General features: G+C 48.2%; 1 protein-coding gene across 1 annotated transcript in view; it reads right to left on the reverse strand.

The window, feature by feature from the left end:
• Positions 1 to 7,479: 7,479 nt before the first annotated feature.
• The window catches only part of nlgn1 (neuroligin 1), a gene marked incomplete at both ends in the record, with an annotated part of 210,112 nt that continues 198,690 nt past the window's right edge, over positions 7,480 to 18,901 (reverse strand). Inside the window, 4 exon segments of the mRNA XM_080547416.1 lie at positions 7,480 to 8,157; positions 8,743 to 8,899; positions 11,167 to 11,953; positions 16,575 to 16,787. Coding sequence (XP_080403542.1) covers positions 7,480 to 8,157; positions 8,743 to 8,899; positions 11,167 to 11,953; positions 16,575 to 16,787 — 1,835 coding nt within the window.

Genomic DNA, 18,901 nt, shown 5'->3' on the forward strand with positions numbered 1-18,901 from the left:
GATAATTGGTTTATTAATTGTTGCCAACAAGTAGAAATGTCAGCATTTCAGTCTTGATTTATTTCCAATTAGTATTCAAGTAAATGCCAAATCCTTGTGAGAGAAGGTAAATATACATAACCCCCATCACATGGCTCCAGCAGATAACGAAAAACACAGCAGAAAATATTCATGATCTCTCATAATGAACGATACATTAATGAAAAATAACAACTCAAATGTTAAAAGAAAGAAAGTTATACTAATCCCTAACCCTAACCTTAAATGGTTTGACAAGCGACAATTGAAGCAAACAGCCGAGCCGATCGATGAAAGTAGGAATGTCACCCTTGTGAAATAAGATGTCTTGCTGTTCCAAAAGTGTTTACTTTCCAAGCAAACATAGTATTGTACGGTACACTGAGTATACCGGCTAATGAAAGGCAGTTAAATAATTTGTACAAGTTTGAGAGGCCCACACGATGTACAAGAATCCCCAAAGGTATGAAGGCGACCTTGGAGGTGGGCGGTGGTTAACAAAAACAGAGAGTTCTCATGTTTACTGCATTTCGCTGTCTGATACTTGTACTCTGCAATGATAATAAAGTTGAATCTAATCTAATCGAATCGAATCATGTGACTGTTGCAAGTGGGGGTGTTTAACAGTAATAATAATAATAATAATAATAATAATAATAATAATAATAATAATAACTAATAAATAGTAAGAACTAACTCTCAGGGTACCCACGGTTGCTTTACAGAGATACAGGAAAGAAAACAAAAACAGTCAGACAAACAAAAACAACAACAACAGACCTAAAGGCCGAAGACCTTGGTGAACAGGTGGGACTTGAGGGCCGTTTTAAAGGCGTCCAGGGTGGAGATGTTGCGGATCACCGCAGGGAGAGAGTTCCAGAGGGTGGGGGCTGCCACACTGAAAGCTCTGTCCCTGAAGGTTTGCAGGTTGGTGCTGGGGGGGGGGGGGGGTTGGCAACCAGAGTCTGACGACTGCAGGTTTCGGGGGGGGGGCACGGACGGGCATGGAGGGACTTTGAGGAGGAGGATTTTGGAGTATGAGATGAGGGACTTGACCGGAAGCCAGTGGAGGTGGATGAGGGTGGGGGGGGGGTGATGTGCTGCCACGGCTTGGTGTGTGTGAGAACCCTGGCAGCAGAGTTTTGGACATGCTGGAGCCTGTCCAGGGTTTTGTTGGGTACCCCCGAACAGGACACCATTGTGACAGGTAGTCTTTCTGTCTGCCATTCAAGTGGCAGATGGATGATTCATTGTTCATTATTCATTGTTCCCATAATGGCGACTAGAAGACTTGTTTGATAGCATTGTCATTGCATTGCAGCATTGCTACTTTTTTGGGGGGGAGGAAATCACTGTGTAACAGACAAGGAATTGGCAATTTGTGTCGGCGGTACCAGATGGAAATAGCACCGTCTCGCTTGTGCTCACGTGGGAGGTGCAGTGCCAGACAGGCGAGTTCACGATAATTAGCAGGTCAAGTGCCGTCGTGTGCTGTGGAAAAAGTTGGCCTTGGAAAATGGGAAAATAGCACTAATATGTCGACCTGTTTTTACGGCGTTTCGAAAATATAGCCCTACTACACGAAGATAAAGAGCTAACGATAACGGATGCAGACTGGATATTGACGACATCCATGTTCTGAGGGGAGTTTGGCACCTTGTAAGTGTGATTACTCTATAAAACGCAACGGCTAAAAGCTAAAAAACGATGGGAGACCGTTGACACTATATAAGTGAGCCGTAAAGCATTATTTACCACGAGAAAAAAAAATCACTGAAATTGCACAAAATGGCTCTTTAATTTGTGTGCTAAACCTGTGGGTGGAGGTTCGGTCTGAATTCACTGCACGCTTCATTAAACGATGGCACATTCAGTAATGGATATGGCTGCTGACCAGGGGAGGCTGGTGGAGGTAGACATCAGAGGACAAGTTCATTGTAATGCATGGAACGGAACGAGGAACAGTTCCAACCGTTCCTCTTTCCCTTGCATGCATTAGAACGAGCCCGTCCTCCGATGTCTACCTCCACCAGCCTCCCCCTGCTGCTGAGGTTTCCCTGACAACAGTCTCTCCTCTGTATCGGTGTCAAAAATGGCCGACGTCACCAGCTGTTCACAACACAGACAACACCAGTGTATACTGACACAAGTACAGCATTTATATTCAGCGTGAGCCAGCAGTGCAGTTTGCCATTATCTGTGATTGATTGAGTCGGTCTCTCTGTGACGGGGCAGTTTTTCTTGGCTGTCGCTGTTTCCCTCGGTTCCCAACAGAAACCAAATCTTTGGTCTAATATTCAACACATGTAAAACAGGCGTCAATAAAGAGTTGCGTCGAAAAAGTCAGCTTATTAAAATCATTTATTGTGCTCCAGAAGAGTAATTACTATTTAACCAGAAAGAAAGACAAGTGACAAATAATCTACATTACAAATGCCGTAACCCACACTCACATAGCGCTTCTTTCAGAGACATAGTTGAAAGAGCAAATTCCCCCGTTTACAGATCAGAAAATACCTTTCAAGATCTCTGTCGAGACTTGGCTGTTGTTCGTCGTTGATGTCATCGTCATTGTTGGTGTTAAGAAAATGGCACTCGTTGCGTTTACATTCATTCACGATGCCTGTCCCTCCTCCTCCTCTCCTCCTGTTTGTGTGTAGTAGTAAGGCCTGGATAATAGTGCAGGCCCCAAGTCACATGGTCCAGACTGTTCTAGAACCTTCAGGTATACCCACGGAATAGAGAACGAGAGTTCTAGAACGGGACACAAATGTTCTAGAAACAAAAGAAACAACAAAAAAAAGGGGATATACCACCATATTGGCTAGGAGCTCGGTGTGTGAGGTTATCTTATGGATGTTGTAGAGTTCCAGATAACTCCTAGTAGGTGTACGCCCCCCCCCCCCGCCCCCGCCCCCCCGCCCCCACCCCATCCACCAGCTGGCCTGGTGAGGTCCAGAGAGTGTATACATACCCCCGTTCTCTCAAATATGATCATTTCAAAGACATAATCACAGAGTAGCAGCTATTACTATGTAATAACACAGTAATAACACAGCAATAAACAAATAATACCCAGTGTGTGGCAATCGGACAGGAAAAAGAAAAACGTTACAGGTTGTTTCTCTAATTTCAGGTAGTATGCCTACCCCCCCCCCAACCCCATCACCCCACCCACCCACCCCCCCTTTCTCTGGAGGTCCTGCATGCCCCCCACCCCCCGTCCCGTCCCATCCCGCCATCCTCCTATCCCCACCCCTGCACCATGGGCACATTGATGCTTCACACCACACTGAGCTGGCGGAGGAGAGAGGAGGTGAGAGCACTGTGAGCTGAGCTGTAGTAGCTATACATATTCATAACTTTATACCTGGGGTAATTATATATGGGGGAGTGTGTGTGGAGAGGGGAGGGGGGGGTGGGGGGTGTAGATAGAAGGGGGGGACAGGGGGTGGGGGGGAGAGTGGTCTGTGTTTACAATCCTCCATGGTCATGTCAAGACTCTGTTCCGCACCAGAGAACCCCCTGTCGAGGTCGTGCAGCTGACACTGTGGTGTGCTGTTGCTATGACGCTAAATCCTCCGGCACTTCCTCCTGTTCCACATCATCCATCAAGAACATGCTACTGCGGCGCTAACTGGCTAACGCTTCTTCTTCTTCTTCTTCCTTTTCTCGTTCTTCAACACTCACCTCTGTTGCCTTCTACACAGGCGTGCCGTGTCGCCCCGGCGGGTCCCTGTCTCTCCCCTCGGCCCAGACCGTTCATCAAACACGCCCCTAGGCCTAGCGGTAGCTAGCTAGCGCTAATTTAGCGTAACTCTCCCCTGCCCAACGGGGATGCTACGTGAGAAGTGCTCCCCCCCCCTGTGTCTCCTCTAGACCTAGATCGTTTATCAAACAGGCTACAACCTAGCGTTAGCTACCTAGCCTCCCCCCCTGCCACCCCCCCCCCCTCAGCGTTGGGCACCAATTACATCATCATTTATCCACAGCGCAATTATTATGTTTAATTGGACGGGTGGTCCTCCGTGAGTCGTTTCGACGGTGTGGAACATTGCTCGTGAGAGTCACACAACAGCAACACACTGCTTGAATGTTGCTGCATGCTCTTGGCTGTGTAGATATGCTATCAGAATGATATTATTATATTATACTATTCTCTCTCTCTCTCTCTCTCTCTCTCGCTCTCCAAAAATCTGGCGTTTGTGAGACAAACTGATACCTACACTAGCATGCCGTTTAGAACACATGGCTAGAATATGCTGCCTCAATTCCAAGCGGTATGCTAGGATGGAGATTTGAACACAACTATTGCAGATATGATGCTACTTTTTACGTGGCGTTTTTTTCCGCTTTGTATGCCACGGTTTGTTTGGGCTGACTAGTGGCCCTGTGAGAGGGCTTTAAGAAAAAGAGAGAGAGAGAGAGTAGAGGGAGGGAGAGGGAGAGAGAGACTAGAAAAAGACAAGTGTTTACTCAACTGTCCTCTCATCTCACTGTTCAAGTTTCTACGGCACGACCATTGAATTATGTTTCCTTGCTCTCTCTCTGTCTCCCTCTCTCTCTGTCTCACTCTCTCTCTGTCCGTCTCTCTCTCCCTGTCTTTCTCTCCCTCTGTCGCTCTCTGTCTCTCTCTGTCGATACGTGTCTGATAAGCCTCGTCTCTTCCCATCTGTGACTTCGTTCCTCTCCAAGCCTTCTCACTCGCAGGTTGGTATTTGGATGACCCATCGTTGCCCCCCCCGGCTAACGGCTCTAGCTGGCAAACGGCACGCGGTGGGGGGGGGGGCAAAAGAGAGAGAAGGGGGGGTGGGGAGCCAGCTAGCCGGAGCACACTCAGCTGTTCGTTACTCTGTTACTGGCCAGCCTAGGGGTCGCCTAGCGGTCACGGGGAGCGTCATAGTAGCACGCACCTCCCGAGCAGACTGGCTCGTAGCTACGCTAGGACACAGAGGCTTGTGTTTGGGAGTGTAGACCGTGCTACAGAGACAGCCAGGAGCTGGATGATGTCCGTTTTTTCGGAGGAGGAGGAGACAGGAGGCGGCACAGCTCACGCCCATCTCCTCTTTCGGGAGACGAGAACGCGGAAAAGAGGCGAACGGTTAATTAGTCTGTGAGAGATAACGGGGGGCGTGCTGATTGGCTCGGTTCTGAGCTGGTAGGTTCTACTGCTGTAGGTGAGGGTTCTATCTTCCTGCAGTGCAACCCTGGGAGAAGTGGTGCACCATGGGACTTCATGAAGCCTCTCTCTCTCTCTCACCCCTCTCTCTCTCCACACCCCTACTCCTCACCTCTCCTCCCCTCCTCCCCTCCTCCCCTCCACCTATTCTTAGATACAGTAGCAGACTCAGCAGGATACGAGGGCGCTCTAAATCCAGCATGTTCGAGCCGGGGCCTCAATTACACATTTATACGCATTAATCCATAAACAGCGCTACAGAACACACTCAATGAAAGGGTCATAAGAGGAACGGAAATCAACGCTGTGAGAGGTTTAGAATGTTCCCTCTCTCTCTCTCTCTCCCTCCCCCTCCCTCCCTCCCTTCATCCCTCCTTCCTTCTCTTCTTAGCCACGGGGCACTCGTTCATGCTTCAGGAACCGTTCATACGAGGAGGAGGAATAAAATAAAAATAAAATAAAATAAAATGAAACCAAAAACCAGGAAGGGAGTAAAGAGTGCAGGTAATTACTTTTCTACGTTAACGTTTTTGTCTTTCACTAGTAGCAAGAGAGGTGAGAGGAAACCGAATATGTATAATAGCAAAGAACATTGATTCAAACTGAAAATACGATGAAAGGGAGGGAGGGAATCCCTCAGCCAGGGGTTTTCTCCCCCGAAAAACAGTGAGTGATTTCACCACTATCAAAAGAGTATTACCAACACACATTGTACAAAACTAGTCCTTATACCCAGGTTCAATCAAGCTATTGTGTATGCACTTCATGTCATTAACCCCAGTCCCACCGCCTACCCCACCCCCATCCACCCCACCCTCCCCTTGCCCTTAGTAATGACCCCCCCCCTCCATGACCCCATGACCCCTTTGACTTCCAGGAACAAGATTCCCTTCCCATAATCCCACGGGTTCTTGTAGTAAGCCAATCCAAGAAGAGTAGCAGTTCCTTCAGTAGTGATCCAATGAGCATGGAAATTATTTCTTAATTATGACTTAATCAGCAGAACAGCCATCAAGCAGATAAATTGTCATGCGCATCGTGCTAAAAATATCCAGTTTTTTTCCGATTTTATCCTCCTGTTGTCTGAACGGAGACAGACTGTTGTCTGCACGGAGACAGACAGACAGCACTTGAGTGATGGAGCTGTGTCTGCCACAGAGCCAGTGGATTGGTTCACCCCCCTCTCCCCTCGTTTGTTTATGTTCTGCTGGCAGATTTGCAGTATTGACACCCCCCCTCCCCCCCTACCCACCCCCCCACGGGGGCTTAAACAGCCTTGGTGCTTGGTGTACATATCTAGATATGTAAATAGGTTCTATACAATAAAATTCACCCCAGCCCCACCGCCCGCCCGCCCACCCACACACCCTCCGCCCACCGACCACCCGAAAAATAAATGGTTGAAAAGAATCCAAAGACATTGTTTTTGTTATTTTTCAAAATGTCTTCCATTGTGCATAATTCTTTCTCTGGTTTGTTTTTTTCGTCGTTGTCGTTTTCCAATCTTTTCCTTTTTTTATCGTCTCCTCTCGCCTCCCACTCGATTGTTTTGTCATATCTTACATTTCCCTCCTTCCACGTCTTAGGGTAACACACATGCCTAAATGAGTCGATCGGCATCTTGTTTTTTCCGTCTCCAGGAAGAGTCGTCACGTTAAAGTGTTTGATGCCTCAGGAAAACAATATGTTTTCTTTCATTTACAGAGCTCCTCTGAGGCTGTTCCCAAGGCTGTTCCCAAGGCTGCTCCCCTCAGGTACCTTTCTCCTTCCTCGGAGAAGAGCGTCAAGCAACCGCTTGAAGAAAACTCCCAAAAGTTGATGTTTTTACGCGTCCGTTTCCGGGAAAATGTCGACCTTATTTCGCTGCAATACCCCGAAATTAAATGTTAGTTTTTAATTTTTTTATTGATTTTTTTACTTATTTCATTTGGAAATATTACTTTTTTATTTAACTCCCCCCCCCCCCCGCCCCCCCCCCCATCCTCATATCTTTCTTTTTCTATAAAATCACATATTTTCCTCCAAGAAAGAAGTCCCAACAGGATCTCAGGATCAGAAAGCACATAATCCATCTGTGTCGACATCCTCGGTGTCCACTCCATCACGTGTGTGTGTGAGTGTGTGTATGATGAGAGTGTGTGTGTGAGTGTGTTTAATGTGTATGTGAGTGTGTTTAATGTGTATGTGAGTGTGTGTGCGGTATATGAACGTGGTGTGGTATTCGAAACATCAGCGCCCCGTTCTTCTTGTAAAAACATCCGTCATCGGAACACCGGGTCCAGCTATACCCTGGTGGTGGAGTGTGAGTGGGGGTGGGGGTGAGGAAGAGTGTTATTCTGCCCGGCGCTGCTGGGGAAGGCGTTGAAGGTGTGCAGCGACTGCAGCCCCTGCATGGTGTTGGGGATCATGGTGATGGTGTTGGGGGTCATGAGCGGGATGTCGTCCGGTGACCTCCGCATCGCCAGCGTGTAGTCCGGCGGACAGGCAGTTCTCAGAACCACCTCGTGTGGGTGCATGGCGTCACACTCGTGGTCCACCAGGTCCGTGTGCTTCATCTGCAGGGACATGATCTCCTCCTCCTGCGTGTGGGCCAGGTCGTTGGCCCCGCCCGTGTTCCTCTGGGGGCTGCAGCGGCGGTGGACGTCGTGGCGCCGCTTGTCCTTCTTGTAGTAGAGCGCGGCGAAGGCCAGTATGTTGAGGAAGAGGAGGGAGGCCCCGACGGCGATGGTGACGCTGAGCTCGGTGGAGTAGTCGCGCTGGTCCACTAGGAAGGGCTGCTGGTGGCTGTCCTGCGTCTCCGTGGGGAACGGCGTGGGCTGGGGCCGCTTGGTGTTCACCGGCACCTTCTTGGGCGTGCGCGGCGTCTCCTCGGGGGGCGGGACCTTGGTGGTGGTGGGGATGAGCTGCGTGACGTCGTTGAGGCTGTGGAGGTGCGGGACCAGCTCCAGCCACAGGTTCACCTGCGGATTCGAATCACAACAGATCACAACTTTATTTTTAAAAAGTGTGCTTTTACATCTCGACAATAAGAGAACGGATGGAACAGATCAGATCGTTGAATGAATAGATTGAAAAGGACATCGATAATCAATCATAATCAATTCATTAAATAGACATTGTAACGCATGGAATGGAATGAGTTGAATGAATGTTACAACAAACACCATTCCTCATTCCATACATTACATTACATTAACACTAGAAGAGCCGTGAGGCTGTGAGTAAAGAAAAGTGTTATATCTTTTCAAAATTTCACATTTCAGGACCCTCCTTTCATCCTAGATATGTGCGTTCTACCACCCAGTATCCTTACATTTTCAAAATCACACCAGGATAAGCTAATATAAAGCAATTAAGCCGTTTTTCTGTTTAGGAAGAAGGCAAATTTACAAGCGGCCAACTAGTGGTCGTTGTGTGTAAATAGCAGCTTGAGCATTGTAAAGAGTGCGTTCTTTCAGTAGGTAAAAAGGCACGGCTGTTCTAGTGTTAACGATCGCATCCTCCGGTGTCTACCTCCACCGGCCTCCACTCGGCTTGTGACCGACCTTGTTTGCGCGGTAGTGCTCCTTGACGCGCGGCTTGAGGCCGATGTGGAGGTAGAGCTGGTCCTTCTGGTTGTAGCGCGTCCACGCCACCTCCTCAAAGCGGTTGGGTTTGGTGTGGATGAACTTGGTGTCCTGGGGCACTGGTTGGTTGGGGTCCCTGTGGAAGAGAGGAAGAGAATACGAGCTTTAGGCACATCTACTAGTCTCGTTCCAAGACACTTCCACCCCCACATAGTGGACCGATGTGTCAACCTTGACCTTCGTTAACGAAACTGATGTTTACAATACTACCTCTACCTGCACATACATACTGCATATATTGCACACTTACCTATCACTATCATTGTCATGTTTTATTTATATCATGTTCTCATATCACTATTTGCACTTTTGGTTAGATGCTAAACTGCATTTCGTTGTATAGTACTTGTACTCTGCAATGACAATAAAGTTGAATCTAATCTGATCTAATCTAATCTAAGTAAGGCAATAGAAAGAGTATTGGAAGGTTATAGACGAGGTTAGGTTAGGCTATCTTCCAGTGGAGACTGGTGGAGGTAGCAATCGTGGTAGTGGTGGCCTAGTGGATAATGAGTTGGACATGTGATCAGAAGGTCATGAGTTCAAATCCCAACTGGGGAACACCACCACTAACTAGTGTGCCCTTGTCCCTAAATGACTGTCCCTGTAATCTCTAATTGTAAGTCGCTTTGGATAAAAGCGTCAGCTAAATGGTAAAAAACGTCAAATCTGAGGATGGGCTCATTGCAACGCATGGAACGGACAGAGGAATGGTATCCCGTCCCATGCACCGCATCGAGCCCGTTCTCCGGTTTCTACCTCCGCCATTCTCCACTGGCATCTGCCATATTGCTTTGACATTTCCTTTGCTCTTAGGTGACAGATGAACGAGGGGAGACTATAGGGGAAAGGAAAGCAAAGCCGATTGGTAATGAAAGCCTTAGTATGAACTACCAATCCTGCCTGCCACATCATGATCATCAAAGGCAGGGCTGCCAGTGCATGCCCGGAACCCCCCGCCCGCCCGCCCGCCCTCTCAGAACGGCATACGGACCCGCTAGGAACACATCACGAACCGGGGGAATAACCATTCAAAATAGCCGCATTCATCTCCCAGGTGCCCCGTGTTGCATGTCAATTTGCTGTTATATATGTGGATCATTAGCAGGGCAGGCGTCCCACAGGGCTCGTTGGCTAGGCAGAGAGAAAAGCCATTGTCCTCCATTATACCCTCGACAAAAAACTTTTATTGCCATGACTACATGCTTAAAGGCAATGAGGGAAAAATGATTTTAATTTAGTCCTTTGGAGAATACCTCTCTCTTCAGGCAAGCTGTCATTAATTAAGTGTGTCTTTGGGTGTTAGATGTTGGGCTTAGAATACTAATTGATTTGTAGACCGAGAAACATAAGCTGTCACTGAAGGAAATCGGGCGTAAAATCTTTTTTTCTCCACGACTGCAACTGTTTGTGTGTTTCGTATTAGGGGTGACACACGGGCATTAAGAGATCTAATTCAGAAGTCAAATATCGCCCTGAGAGGCCCTGATTCAATCAGTGGCAAACACCAGGTTTTTGGGGATATCTCCATATTCCTCCTTTTGTGCGGCAACAAATCAGGTTAAATTTTTTTCCAATATTTGAGCTTCACACCAGATGTTGTTTTGTTGAGGACATGAATGATTCATTATTACTGTGTAAAAAGAATCACGTTTTTTTCCCTTTGTAATGGGAAAACCTTTGATTGAATACTCAATACTCTATTTCAGCTCCACTCTTCTTCCCTCCCCGCAGGTAAATGAATGAATTTAAGCCGGTGTGTAAGCCGTCACTTTATCGATCTACTCAAATGAAATCAAATCAAATGTATTCGTATAGCCCTTTTAACAATACCGTTGTCACAAAGTGCTTTACAACCGAAAAACAAACAGCAGGAACAACCAACACAGTAAGAAACAAAATAACCCAGCCATAGACCCCCCTAAGAGCAAGCCATCGACCCCCCAAAGAGGAGCCATAGACCCCCCCAAAGAGAAGCCATAGACCCCCCAAAGAGCAAGCCAAGGAAGAGCTCCCCAGTGGGAAGAAAACAGTAAATACAGTGGCAAGAAGAACCTCCCTAGAGTAGTAAGAAGAAACCTTGAGAAGAACCAGGCTTCAAGCGGGGCGGGCGAACCCAATAACATTGAATAAAACAACAAGTAAAATAACACAAGTTCTCCTCTCCTCCTCCTCCTCCTCCCCTCCTCCTCCTCCCCTCCTCCTCCTCCTCCCCCTCCCCCTCCTCCTCCCCTCCCCCTCCTCTTCCCTCCTCCCTCCTCCTCCTCCTCCCCCTTCTCCTCCTTCTCCTCCCCCTCTCCCCCTCCTCCTCCTCCTCCTCCCCCTCCTCCTCCTCCTACTCACCCGGTCTTGGCGAAGTTAGTCCAGTAGGTCATGACCACGGCGCTGAGCATCACGTCGTTCTTGGAGAAGTTACAGGGGAACAGCTCGGTGGGTCCGATCATGGGCAGGCCGAACACGTAGGGGATCTCGTCCCCGTGGGCGTCTGCCCAGGGGGGCACCTGCTCCGTCTGGCAGTGGTGGTAGAAGGCGTAGAAGTACGTGGGCGACCCGAAGCTGGAGTGGAGGTCGGCCGTGGCCACCGCCGGCGCCACCCACTGGTGGTCCGTGAACAGCGCCAGCAGGGTCTTCCGGCGCGTCTCGGGGTTGTGCCGGTCGGCCCAGTCCGTGTACATGAACTTGATGGTCTCCCGCAGGATGTCCTTCCCCTCCGGGTAGCCGTAGAGGTCGTCCACGAAGCTGGACACGGCGTAGTCGAAGTCGTTGGCCTGCACGCCGTTCTCGTTGTCCACGATGAGCTCCACGAACTTCAGCCCCTCCCCCTGGTTGACGCCCAGCATGATGTCGTAGTTGAGGAACTCCCCTTGCTCCATGAGGATCTGCGGGTCGTCCGGGATGACGTCGCCGTCGATGACGGGCCCGAAGGCGATATGGTACCGGGCCGGCTGGATGTCCTGGTCCACCAGCTCCTTGTAGTGCTTCTTCTGGAGGCACTCCACCAGGTCCAGGGTGTCCTTGAGGTTGCAGCCCACCTTCTTGGCCAGCATGCGGGCGTACTTGGAGGGCTGGAAGCTCACCGCCCAGCTGGATAACGCCGTCCCGCTCTGGGCTATAGCTCGCTGGAAAAGACCTGGGGAGAGAGAGAGGAGAGAGAGAGAGAGAGAGAGAGAGAGAGAGAGAGAGAGAGAGAGAGAGAGAGAGAGAGAGAGAGAGAGAGAGAGAGAGATGGGGGCGAGGGGGGGTTACTGGAGTGAAAGAACAACCACTGCAATCTCATCATCATCGTCGTCGACTTGTGTGAACACATCACCCCCATCCTCAAATCACTTCACTGGCTCCCCGTCTCCCTCAGAATCGAATTCAAGGTTTCCCTCCTCACCCACCAGTGCATCCATGGAACTGCCCCCCCCTACCTCAAGGAACTCCTCCATACCCCTCAGACCTCCTGACCGCACCCTCCGTTCTACTGCAACCAACCTCCTCAAGACCCCCAGGACCAAGCTCCGCACCATGGGAGATCGGGCCTTCTGCTCAGCTGCTCCCAGGCTGTGGAATGCTCTCCCTGACCACCTAAGGGCACCACAGTCTGTGGATGCTTTTAAACGAGGCCTTAAAACCCACCTTTTTAATAGAGCCTTTTTTTCGCCTTTAAATTGAAAATGTTTATTGTTTTATCTTCCTGTTTTTAATTGTAGCACTCTGAGATTTCTTATGTAAAGTGCTTTTATAAATAAAATTTATTATTATTATTATTATTATTATAGTGGGGAGACAGAGACTGAAATAAGAATCCCGTTTGAAGCTCGATGCAACACACCGAACACAACAATCATGTGCTACCAGAACAGGGGAGGCTGGAGGAGGTAGAAATCGGAGGACGGGCTCATTGTAATGCATGGAATAGGATGTGAGTGAGCCACAAGCCTCAGAGCAGTTTATCTTCCTGAGTTTCATTGCGTTCCCTCACATGGACTCTGGTCTCTCAAGGGGAAACTACCTTGTTGTCTCATGCCTGACCTTGTTTTCCTGAGACTTAATTCACATTAAGGACAATTTATAGTGTGTTGAATTGTGGTAATTGCACTACACCATCCAAGTGTCAAATGAAGGGGGCGCCGGGGGAAGCTGATGATTGTGCCGGTGTGTTCTGGTTAATCTGGGCTTAGATTCACCAGTTTATAGATGGGGAAATCCCTCTGGGTTCGGTGGCCCATTAGGCCTAGCCTACTTGTTTGATTATAATTGCATACATGGAATAGCCTCTGCAGCCTCCACTGAAGCATTCTGGGTAAGTTCCTGCGTAGCCAAAGGAAGATAATCAAAAGATAACTTTGGAAAATAAAAAACACCCATCAACAACATTGCACGCAACAGTGCATACATGGCTAGCTTAATGAGATAATTCCACATTGGCTTGATGGAAGCGACACTCTCTTGCTCTTAGTAAAATATACACCCTTGATACGATTGATGTATGCAGATTGTTTTCCCAGTGTTGTGGCTCAATAGCAAGCAAATTGCTGTTTTTGAAAATGTTCCCCGCCTAACCCCAATGTAGAATTGATCCAAAAAGTATTTGTGAGCAAATGATTTTTCTATACCCGAGGTTAAACTGAAATGATGCAGAGTTTGTCTGAACAGCTGCATTGTAGGCTTTTTTTTTCATAATATTTTTATTATCATTTTTATATACCAACATCAAAGACAAAACAACAAAAGACAAAGAAAGAGAAACATACAATAACAAAGTTCACAAACATAGACACACACAACTTGCATCAATTTTGGATTGAATAAAAAAACAATACAAAAACAAAACTTTCCTCCACTTTGTATAAAGTATTCTATCCTACATGTTCTTCATGTAGCATTGTAGGCTTAAATAATTATCATCATGTCATTTAAAAAACAAATAGGTGACCCCTCCCCGAAAGTCTTGGGGTGATACGGACACTGCATCGTATCTCACAACAGTCCGAGAACACTAAGTAATTGAATACCGTGGTAACCGTTCAACGTGACGTCACAGTGACATCACAGTGACATCATAGTGACTTTGATGGACAGCCCGAATGTCTTCCAGGTTACATATTGCCTTGTCAGAGACAAGGATAAGACACACACACATACATACTTAGAAACCTAAAACACAAACACACGCGCGCTGCACACACACACACACACACACACACACACACACACACACACACATACACACACACACACACACACACAAACACACACACACACACACACACACTTAAAGGCCTCAACATGCTTCTGCGTCACTTGTGTGACTAGTACGCGGTTCGTGCTGCGCAACACTGTCGCAAACACTCTGTAATTCATACTTCTGTGTACAGGGTTCCTACAAGTTTCAACAAGTCAAATTTAAGACCTTTTTAGACATTTTTTTGACCTATTCGCAACACCATATGATAGCTTTTTGTCATCCTCGAGGTGATGAAATGAGGGATTTCACGGCCATACAGACAAAAAAGGAAGTGAATTGGCATTTTTGGGGTTCCAACTTGATTCATTTCCGCGTAAATAGATGTGGTCGGACTAATTTCCTTGCAGGATCTCATTTTTAAGACCTAGCACCTCATTTTTAGACTGAATAACTGAAATTTGGGACCTTTTTAGGCCTTATAGATTGCGGGTTGCTGGATTTTAGACTTTAAGGCTTTTTAAGACCAGCACGGGAACCCTGTGTGTAGCCTACGTGCAGGCTGTGTGCAGTGGTGTCAGTATGCTTCTGTACACACTTCTGGTGACGTTTATATGACCTATTACATAATTAATGGTTGAGAACAGCTGCAGTCAAAGTAGGGTAGCAGAGGTCAGACTGTACTGCATGCTAGTTACCAAACAAAGCTAACTAGCTAGCTAGTAAACAAAGGCTGCCTGCTGCGTTTACCTCAGGATAGTTTGTCTCGGCCTCCCAGTGCTTTAGGATACTTTGTAGGGGAAATTATTTGTCTGATAGACATTTTTGTCATTGTTACTCTTGACATTAAGGCCAATTCATGCTTCTTTGACGACAACGCAACCACACACACACACACGCATGCACACACACAGGCACAAATGCACACAGACACATACTTAGACACCTAATACACACACACATACACACACACACACACACACACACACACACACACAGACAGACACATACTTAGACACCTAACATACACCCACGCACACACACACAATAGTCAGAGACCTAATACACACACACACACACAGTGTGAGAACAGTGACGGTATAAAGACACCATATGGTACGGCATCGTTTTAAAGAAAGCGGAACAGAGAAACACAAAGAGTTAATGTGAGGTTCTCTTTGTTTCCATGACAACTGGCAAAGTGTCAGGATAGGTGTCTATACATTAACCGTTAATTCGCGTTTTTTGTCAGTCTTCATGCTTTTGTCAGTCAGGATTCTTCACACATTAATGAGAAATGCGAGTGTGGGTTGAAGAAAATGTAACGTTCGAATAACCATTCAAAATGGCCGAAGGGAGATTGAAAGAGAGAGAGAGAGAGAGAGAGAGAGAGAGAGAGAGAGAGAGAGAGAGAAAGAGAAAGAGAGAGAATCTCAGTCTCAGTTTAATGTCACATGTTTGAGTCAGTGAGGAAGTTGTCTCCTTGTCATTTAACAACTACAACAACCTTTAACAGAGAGAGAGAGAGAGAGAGAGAGAGACACACACACAGAGAGAGAGAGACAGCGAGAGAGAGATAAAAAGAGAGAGACAGAGAGAGAGAGACAGAGACAGAGAAACAGAGAGAGAGAGAGACAGAGACAGAGAGAGAGAGGGTGATAGAGAGGGGGAGAGAGAGGGAGAGGGCTGATATGGATAGAGAGAGAGAGAAAGAGAGAGAGAGAGGCATCAAGTCCAAACGAAGCCGTACACTGTCAACAACCGACACAGAAGGGACCGATGGTGAGTCCTGTTACACCTTAGCCTAACGCATGGAATGGAATGAGGAATAGATGGTCAAAACACCATTCCTCATTCCGTTCCATGCAGCGGACTGACTTGTGTAGCGACTTATTCCAAAGGGCTTTACAACGACCTCTCATTCACCCATTCACGCACACACATTCACACACCAACGGCGGCAAGCTGCCACGCAAGGCGCCGGCCGGCCCGCTCATTGGGAGCAATTAGGGGTTCAGTGTCTTGCCCGAGGACACAGCCAAGGATCGAGAACCGCTGAACCGCCGACCTTGCGATCGTTAGACGCCGGAGGCTCAACCTCCTGAGCCACAGCCACCCCCCCAACAAGCTGCCCGTCCTCCTGAATTCTACCTCCCCCTGGCCTCCCTTTGGTCTGAACACTTAATTGCTCTCAATGAGCGGGCTGGCCAGATAAGGCGCTATATGAGTGCAGTCCGTTGCATGGAAAGGAATCGGTCCCTTCTGTGTCGGTTGTTGACAGTGTATGGTTTCGTTTGGACTTGGTGCCTCTCTCTCTCTCTCTTTCTCTCTCTCTCTATCCATATCAGCCCCCTCCCTCTCTCCCCCTCTCTATCACCCCCCCCCCCTCTCTCTCTCTAACTCTCTCTCTCTCTCTGTTAAAGGTTGTTGTAGTTGTTAAATGACAAGGAGACAACTTCCTCACTGACTCAAACATGTGACATCAAAACTGAGACTGAGATTCTCTCTCCTTTTCTCTCCTTTCCCCCCCCCCCCCCCCTCCTGCTCTCCCTCTCTCGGTCCTGCCTGGCCCCTGACGTACCTTTGGTGGAGTTGCTCCAGCGGTTGCCTTCCGAGTAGTGTGACAGGGTGAGCAGGTTGACGCAGGACGCGCCCGCCCCCGACCCGAACACGGTGATCCGCAGCGGGTCGCCGCCGAAGTAGGCGATGTTCTCGCTGGTCCAGCGCAGCGCCTGGATTTGGTCCAGCAGCCCGTAGTTCCCCTTCGCCGCCTGGTCCCCCGTGCTCAGGAAACCTGGAGGAGGAGAGGAAGGGATGGGAGGAGAGGGGAGGAGGGGGGGGGGAGAGGAGAGGAAGGGATGGGAGGAGAGGGGAGGAGGGGGGGGGGAGAGGAGAGGAAGGGATGGGAGGAGAGGGGAGGAGGGGAGAGGAAGGGATGGGAGGAGAGGGGAGGAGGGGAGAGGAAGGGATGGGAGGAGAGGGGAGGAGGGGAGAGGAAGGGATGGGAGGAGAGGGGAGGAGGGGAGAGGAAGGGATGGGAGGAGAGGGGAGAAGGGGGGGGAGAGGAGAGGAAGGGACGGGAGGAGAGGGGGGAGAGGAGAGGAAGGGATGGGAGGAGAGGGGGGGAGAGGAGGGAAGGAAACGGGCTGGGTCAATAACTTGTTCTGTTTCAGAGGTTCATTCAGGTTCAGTACAATCAAATGTTTAATAGTAAGATAGTAAGTAAGTAAGTAAAGCTTTATTTATATAGCGCCTTTCGTACAGGAAATGCAACTCAAAGCGCTTTACAACAGAACATATACAACCATAGATTGAAGAAAACAAGAAAAAGAAAAAGGGAGTGGGAGGGGAAACAATTTAACACGAGACACAACAGCAGGGGAGGGGTGGGGGAAGGGAGGGGGGGGGGGAGGGGTCACATTGATGTATTTGTATATTTTTATACATATATAGCGCTTTTTACACAGTTGTCTCAAAGAGCCTTACAACAACAACAACACTGACGACACACACAACGCATATAATCCACACGTAATGAACTTAGACAGAACCACACACTAATCCTAACCCTCACACTAACCCTAACCCTCACCGACAAGCCAAGAAACAAACCCCCAAGAAAACAACTCCCCAACAACCAATCACAGTGCAGACGTTAAGACGTTACGGTAAGAACGAATGACGGACGGGCGTGCGGATGACAGTTAAACAGTCGCCACGGCCACAGAAGCACCAGGAGATAAGGCGAAAGAGATCTGTGCGATCAAATGGAAAACAGTTAAAGTCTAATCCTGTCAAAATGATTCTTACTGACACCTTATTTTACATTACCCTTGTAAAACTAAGCGGAAAAACTCCTCATTTCTAAGTACCATTACATCTTTATTTATGTATGTGTTTCTCCCACGCCATATTCCTTGATGGTTAGAAGTCAGCCCGAGTCTACTTGAACATGAGTGACGGGAGAGAAGATTCAGCAAAGCACACTTCTACATGCAAAACCAACAAGCTTGTTCGTTTTAATAATTTCCCTGCCATAAAGCTCGAGTTATCACCCACCAACGAGTCAATTTAGAAGACGCCACGCTAAATATAATTCCAGGAATCCAATTTTGAGGCAAGACATATTTTAATCCGACCCACAGGAAATAGACTAGGATCGAATGATAAAAAGCAGTCATGGGTGAACACCAAATGCAAGACTGCATCAGTCAAAAGGAAAGGAAGGGTGGATGCCCGTCAGGTTCGGGAGAGGAGTATGTCATCAGAAAGTCATCGCCAAACATTATATCTGGTCACTAGTCAACCGGTTTGCATAATCAAGTAGACCTTAGCGTCCTCGTCCGTTTTTTTCCAGTAGAGGCTGGTGGAGGTAGACATCGGAGGACGGGCTCATTGTAATGCACGGAACGGAGTAAGGAACAGGGGGGTGTCTCAGGAGGTAGAGCCGGTGTCTAAGGATCGCAAGGTTGGCAGATCGGCGGTTCGAGCCCCGGCTGGCCACATGTCGAAGTGTCCTTGGGCAAGACACTGAACCCCAAATTGCTCCCAGTGAGCGGGGCAGGCCGGCGCCTTGCATGGTAGCTTGCCGCCGTTGGTGTGTGAATGTGTGTGTGAACGGGTGAATGAGAGGCCGTTGTAAAGCGCTTTGGATAAAGGCGCTATGTAAGTGCAGTCCATTTACCATTTACCAAGGGACGGTATCAAGCACAAGTCTTTGATACCATTTTTCTTTTTCTTACTCTCCTCCTACTTACTGTGTTTTCCTTTTGATGCTGTTTGTAAAGCACTTTGAATTGCCTCTATTGTATGAAATGTGCTATACAAATAAACTTGGCTTGCCTTTGCCATTCCTATTCCTCGTTCCACTCCAGGCCTTACAAAGAGCCGACTTCTGATTTCTACAGC

Source organism: Nansenia antarctica, assembly GCF_963989245.1.
Source record: "Nansenia antarctica genome assembly, chromosome: 17".
Taxonomy (NCBI): domain Eukaryota; kingdom Metazoa; phylum Chordata; class Actinopteri; order Argentiniformes; family Microstomatidae; genus Nansenia; species Nansenia antarctica.